Consider the following 7,418-nt stretch of genomic DNA (forward strand, 5'->3'; position numbering starts at 1 on the left):
GTAGTTAGATCTAGATGTGTTAAACAACTCAGGACAGAGTATTGGAACAGACATTATTAGATTAATTTAATTTAAAGTGAATAACATTTAATATTAGGTGGCATAACCCTTACTTGCAATAACTGCATTGAAGTATAGTATAGTAGCAACCCATTGACTTCACCAGACTTCACATTCTTCAACAGTCTAAGACCTTCCAGATTTTTTCCCTCATGAAATCCTTTGTTGTGTTGGCAGTGTGTTTTGGGTCATTGTCTTGTTGCATGATAAAGCTTATCCCGATTAGTTTGGATGCATTTTTCCATAAATTGCCAGACAAAATGGTTTTGTAGACTTCAGAATTCATTCTGCTACTCCCATCCTGAGTTACATTTTCAATAAAGACCAGTGAGCCCGTTCCAGAAGCAGCCATGCAAGCCCAAGCTATGACATTACCTCCACCATGCTTCACAGATGAGCTTGTGTGTTTTGGATCATAAGCAGATCCTTTCTTTTTCCATACCTTGGCCTTTCCATCACTTCGGTAGAGGTTAATCTTGGTCTCATCAGTCCATAAAACCTTGTTCCAAAACTTTTGTGGCTCATCTCTGTACTTCTTCGCAAAATCCAATCTAGCCTTCCGATTCTTTTTGCTGATCAGTTGTTTCCATCTTGTGGTATGGCCTGTATATTTCTTCTCTCGAAGTCTTCTTCGAACAGTTGATTGTGATACCTTCACCTCTGCCCTGTGGAGGTTGGCAGTGATGTAACTAACTGTTGTCTTTGGGTGTTTCTCCACAGCTCTCACAATGTTTCTCTCATCAACTGTTGTTGATACCCATGGCCTACATTTTCAATGTCTGTTGCTCAGTACAAGTAGTTTCTTTTTCAGGACATTTCAAATTGTTGTATTGGCTATGCCCAATGTTTGTGCAATAGCTCTGATCAATTTTCCCCTCTTCTCTCAGGTTCAAAATTGTTTGCTTTACGTGAACATACTTCAAACAAGCCTTAAACGAACATCCTCTCCTGTCCTGAGCACCGGTGACCACCACCACACATTTTCCCCCATTTTGTCCTCACAATACCGTCGGCGCGCTCCAATCTTGTTGTCCTCGCCACGGTAACGAGTGTATCCGGTCCCATTTGAGTTGACAAGATAAAGCCCAATGATTGTTAAAAACGTGATGCGGTGGTATCGGAATACAAGATTTTATTGCAGTAGTCTGATCGTGCAATCGTGAAAGAGCAAATTTGTCTTTTAGTCTGATCCGGGCATTACGTGTTGCCTCTCTCCGACGTGTTGTCTGTCCCACACCGCCAACGTGTTTTTTTTTTTTTTTTTTTTTTTTTTTAAATAACTTCTTTGGCTGTCAGATATTTATAGTACTACGTCAAAAGACACGCGGCAAAAAAGACACAAGGCTAAAAATAAACTAGCTTTGGGATTCAAATATACTGTGCACGCGGCGACGTGGAGTTCATGTCTTTTTCTGTCTTTTTTTTCAATTACCTCATTGATCAGATCGGCGAATTATGACATTAAATCCAATCAGCATAAAATGCTAAATATCGGCCGATACCAATCAGCCCTATACAATCGTTGTAAAGTCTATTTTTTTTCTGCCTTAATATTAACGAGGGCTGCAGCTATAGAATATTTTTAGTGTGGAATATTATACATTTTATCCCATCGATCAATCAAGTAATAGGAAGAAAAATTATTTTGCATTATTAAACATCAATACAAAATATGCATGTGAGGTGCATGTATTATTTTTGTCCACTTGGGGTCATCATAATCATGTTTTACACTGTAATACAGTGGGTACAGAAAGTATTCAGACCCCACTTAAATTTTTTACTCTGTTATATTGCAGCCATTTGCTAAAATCATGGCGGCACGGTGGACGACTGGTTAGAGCGTCAGCCTCACAGTTCTGAGGTGCGGGGTTCAATCCCCGTCCCCGCCTGTGTGGAGTTTGCATGTTCTCCCGGTGCCTGAGTGGGTTTTCTCCGGGCACTCTGGTTTCCTCCCACATCCCAAAACCATGCATTAATTGGAGACTCTAAATTGCCCGTAGGCATGACTGTGAGTGCGAATGGTTGTTTGTTTCTATGTGCCCTGCGATTGGCTGGCAACCAGTTCAGGGTGTACCCCGCCTCCTGCCCGATGACAGCTGGGATAGGCTCCAGCACGCCTGCGACCCTAGTGAGGAGAAGTGGCTCAGAAAATGGATGGATGGATGGATGCTAAAATCATTTAAGTTCTTTTTTTTTTAATTAATGTACACCCCATGTCGACAGAAAAAAAACTGAATTGTTGAAATTTGTCCAGCTTTATTAAAAAAGAAAAACTGAAATATCACACAGCCATAAATATTCAGATACTTTGCTAAGTATTTAGTAGAAGCACCCTTTTGAGCTTATACAGCCATGAGTCTTTTTGGGAATGATGTATTTCACACCTGGATTTGGGGGTCTTTTGCCATTCCTCCTTAGCTCGCTGTTAGCTCAGGATAGGCAGTCTGTGTGTAGAGTACGGCTGAGCAATTAATCAAAATGTAATTGTGTTTTATATTTTGGCTTCTAACGATCATAAAAACGTTATCATCAAAGAAAAAAGATTAATGTATCACGGCGCAGGTTGTGGATGCAAGTTCCTGTCACTGTAAACGCAACTTGAACACACCCTGTGTGGCTTATAGCAAGCCTGTGACGCATGTTCTTCTGCCTTCCCTGAGCATGCTTTAAGGTGTTCATTGACACTCCAGTTGGAGTTTACTCTAAAACTTAGCACACAACAAAGAGAATTACACAAATTGTATATTTAAATACAACACACATCGTTTTAGAGATTGTCAGCCTATGCTAACTGTCAATGGATAACCCTATTGACGGGCTAGCTAACATTAGCAATAGATCATGGGAGGGATTTACTTTCAAATAAATATTCACACACAAACGCCGTAATAACACATGCAGACAGGTAATATAACAATACTCACAGGCATATATTATTCCTAATTTGTGAAAAAAAATTATATTCAAGTTCTATTAATACTTTTTTTTAATTATTATTTTTTTAGCCAAATGTCAGAAGGTACAGTGGGGGGAAAGTATTTAGTCAGCCACCAATTGTGCAAGTTCTCCCACTTAAAAAGATGAGAGAGCCCTGCAATTTTCATCATAGGTGTACCTCACCTATGAGAGACAAAATGAGAAATTTCTTTTTATAATTTATTATGAAATTATGCTGGAAAATAAGTATTTGGTAACTAACAAAAGTTCATCTCAATACTTTGTTATATACCCTTTGTTGGCAATGACAGAGGTCAAAGGTTTTCACACACTCTTGCTGGTATTTTGACCCATTCCTCCATACGTTTTGGTGCTGTCGGTAGGCAACACAGACTTTCAACATCTCTCCAAAGATTTTCTATGGGGTTGAGATCTGGACACTGGCACTCCAGGACCTTGAAATGCTTCTTACGAAGTCACTCCTTCGTTGCCCAGGCAGTGTGTTTGGGATCATTGTCATGCTGAAAGACCCAGCCATGTTTCATCTTCAATGTCCTTGCTGATGGAAGGATGTTTTCACTCAAAATCTCATGAAATCCCATTCATTCATTCCTTTACACGGATCAGTCATCCTGGTCCCTTTGCAGAAAAACAGCCCCAATGCATGCTGCTTCCACCCTCATGCTTCACACTTCAGATGGCCCTGGACATGTACTGGCTTAAGCCGGGCGAGACGTCTAGCACTGCCGGCGTAGTGTGTTACTGATGGTAGCCTTTGTTACTTTGGTCCCAGCTCTCTGCAGGTCATTCACTAGGTCCCCCCGTGTGGTTCTACGATTTTTGCTCACCATTCTTGAGAACATTTTGACCCCACGGGTGAGCTCTTGCGTGGAGCCCAAGCTCGAGGAAGATTATTTCTGGTCTTGTATGTCTTCCATTTTCTCATAATTGCTCCCACCTTTGATTTCTTTACACCAAGCTGCTTACCTATTGCAATTCAGGCTACCCAGCCTGGTGCAGGTCTACAGTTTTGTTTCTGGCGCCCTTTGTCAGCTCTTTGGTCTTGGCCATAGTGGAGTTAGGAGTGTGACTGTTTGAGGTTTATCCTGATAACGAGTTCAAACAGGTGCCATAATACAGGTAACAAGTGGAGGACAGAGGAGCCTCTTAAAGAAGAAGTTAAAGGTCTGTGAGAGCCAGAAATCTTGCTTGTTTGTAGGTGACCAAATACTTATTTTCCATCAGAATTTGCTAATAAATTCTTTAAAAATCAGATAATGTGATTGTCGGGGTTCTTTTTTCTCATTTTGTGTCATAGGAGAGGTATAGCTGTGATGAAAATTACAGGCCTCTCTCACCTTTTTAAGTGGGAGAACTTGCATAATTAGTGGCTGACTAAATACTTTTTTGCCCCACTATAGGTCCATGCATGCATCGCACCACAGTACCCCTAAAACACCACGGCGCGCACAGGAGGAACACCAGATACAGTCATGGCTTTGTATAAAAAGACAAACACTTTTTCCCCCTGAATGTCTGACACGAAATCAGACTAAATTTTCCCATTTTAGGTCAGTTAGGATTACCAACATTATGTCTATTTGCTGAATGCCAGAATATTGAGAGAAGGATTTTTTTTCAGACAAATATATATAATCACCCCAGGCATGCCAATGTTTTTACCCATGGCTGCATTTATTTTTTAATACATTATTTTGCTTCTTCCTAATTTGTTTTCAAGTTGTTCTTTTAATTTATATTTAAAGTTGAGTTTTGGTAGTTAAATAAATAATTGTGTTTATTAATTGTGATTTCAATAGCAATCAAAATAATCGTGATTATTATTTTTTCCATTGTCGCCTAGCCCAAGCGTAGAGTCCTTGGGCATTAGTTGTAACTTGTGGCCATTGCAGCTCGTGCATTAATGTTCTTATTACATGTTTGTTTTGTTCATTGAAGCAACTGAAAGTGCCCCTGCCACTGTGTCTATCCTTGACCACTTGTGGGGGCATTGCAATACATTTTAACTAGTGGTGGTAGGCTATATTAAATGAACTTACGATGTTTATATTACCTTGTGTTGGCGATCGTATATGTGCTGTTGCGTAAGCCAGTTCTGCTTTGCAGTAAAGACATTGCACTTTTTTTATTCTCTATTTTAAAGTGGGAAATGATCCCTAATATTAGAGTTGTGCATGAGTCTGCAATAATATTAGTCCGTGTGGAAGAATTATCACTGCAAAGCTTCGAGGTAGTGATTTGCTTTGACTTTATTTAATCAAATTACTCGACATAGGATATTTCAGTTTCAAACGGCGTGCAATTAACTAGTTTTTCTGGACTGTAGGAATATGTGGTTAAGTGGCAGAAGCAGCCACATTCAGTTACTGCTGTATTTCTGTGACTTTCATAAAAATATTTACTGTAGTTGTGACTTTACTGCTGGCTTAGCATAGGTTTATGACGTTCCAACTTGCATACAAATTCAGGTTACATTCCTGCAGTAGAAACAGAATTCTTTGTAAACATGTATTTTCGATTCCTAATTCAAAATCCGCACAAATCTGAGGTCGATCGACCAGCATCTTGGAATGGATTGTACATGACTGTTGATTGTACTGTAGTTACAACTGCACTTTGACCCCGCGTACAATAAAGGAGATGGATGACATGGTTTCAGCGGGGAAAGATGGCAAGCTTACCTATTTACAGGTATGAGTTCATCACTGATTGTCCATATCACTCTCTGCTAAACAATGACCCAGCTAACCTGTCTGCTTGTCTAGTATCTTTGAGTCATTAATCAAACATCAATGATGACAAGATTAAACTGCAATGATTCAGCATTTTCTGTTCTTGGGGTCGAAAAATAAATGTAACCATGCGGTAAAGAACATGAAATTAAAAGATTGCTTTAAGACATGATTGCACTTATTGTTTTGACCAGCCAACTCTAACAATCACAAGAGCTCAATACTAAAATGCTCAACAAATGAGTCTAACATCTGTTCCTCATTTTTATGAGGAATGTTGCAGAATCACAAAATGAGGAGGCCGAAAAAAGGCACGCAAGAGGTGGTTTCTCAAATGTCTGGAAAATGCAAAATGAGGGCAAATAAAAACGTTTAGGGCTAAAAATCACAATTTGAAAAAACGCTATTTGCTTGACGCAATGAAAGAAACTGGCTACAGCCAGTGACCATAACCTTTTGTCACATACCAAAGAACCCATTGGACTGCAAAGTGTGTCCACTGTCCAGTCATCAAAAGGTCACAACCTCATCAAATCGTGTGACATCATAGACTATGAGACATGACAGACATGAATGGTGGATTGTGGGAAATTAAGAGGCACTTGGGAGTTCCACAGAAAAAGTGGCAAAAATTAGCACAAAGTGATTTGTATTCAGTAGTCTACTTAATTGACTTATTTTCTGATAGGGATTCGCTCAACAATAATATACATGGAGCATATAAATAGAACTCAATCAAATCTTAATGAGCTATAAAAGCATCCACATTAAAAAGTGCTAGTGTATATTCTGCTGTAATATTAGAACATTATAAAGTCACACTGCATAATTAAGAGATTTGCAAACATTATTAACAGAGGGGTATTGGGTCGGTTATTATTATTATTGACGCTGTTTGGTCCTCTTTACATAATTGATCGTCATTAAAAGAGACCCACTTCTTACTATGGCGACAACACTATATTGCTCAATGAGTTTGTTTCTCTGTCTGCTCGGCTGGATTCAGCTTTCTTGAGACTAAAATAGCAATGTGGCAGTCGTCAACAAATGAGAGAGCAATATTTTATGACAAATATACATTGGGGGAAATTTGACATATACTGTAAACACACACACACACACACACACACACACACAGTTGTCATCGCTCACCTGAACCGTGGGGAGTCCTTCAAACATTCCTCGAAATCCACAGTTATCTTCATTTTGCCGTGTGCACGTTAACCTCAAAAACCTGAGCGCTGTTCTGTTGCCAAGACAGTAATCCAGGATGAGTCTTTGTGGCTAATTAGCTTGTTTGCTAACGTTACTGTACCGAGCAGCTGGCTCCGTCGCGGCTCTGCTTGCCGACCAGCCACAAAAGGCCAGCAGCTTCGGTTCACAAATCGCACAAATGTAACCATAAACGAGTGCAAGTGGACCGCGATAACGCTGAAAGCTAACGCGACTATTTCGGACACGGCAGTCAGTCACGGAAACAGAAAGTGTCGCCCTGGAGCTCGGTCACGGCAGCCAGTGGGAGGGAGGATTTTCTTCCACGCACATACTATGGACTCGTACGGAGATCGTCTATACACGTAAAGGCATGATGCGCCGCGATCGACTCCAAGCAGATGGCACGCATTTCCAGCCTTGGCCACACAGTGAGCATGACCAAATCTTACA

At 40.2% G+C, this 7,418-nt stretch overlaps 1 protein-coding gene across 5 annotated transcripts in view; it reads right to left on the reverse strand.

Annotated features, from left to right (window-relative positions):
• LOC133406001 (arf-GAP with coiled-coil, ANK repeat and PH domain-containing protein 2-like) overlaps positions 1–7,318 on the reverse strand; it is a 54,380-nt gene extending 47,062 nt beyond the window's left edge. For all 5 annotated transcript variants that reach the window (XR_009769010.1, XM_061683163.1, XM_061683162.1 and 2 more), the window contains exon 1: positions 6,906–7,318. Coding sequence is in view for 4 of the 5 variants with exons in the window: in XM_061683163.1 (XP_061539147.1) it covers positions 6,906–6,958 (53 nt within the window). In the remaining variant the exon portion in view is untranslated. The remainder of the gene's footprint in view (positions 1–6,905) is intronic.
• Positions 7,319–7,418: the final 100 nt, after the last annotated feature.

Source organism: Phycodurus eques, chromosome 8 (genome assembly GCF_024500275.1).
Source record: "Phycodurus eques isolate BA_2022a chromosome 8, UOR_Pequ_1.1, whole genome shotgun sequence".
In the NCBI taxonomy this organism is placed as follows: Eukaryota; Metazoa; Chordata; class Actinopteri; order Syngnathiformes; family Syngnathidae; genus Phycodurus; species Phycodurus eques.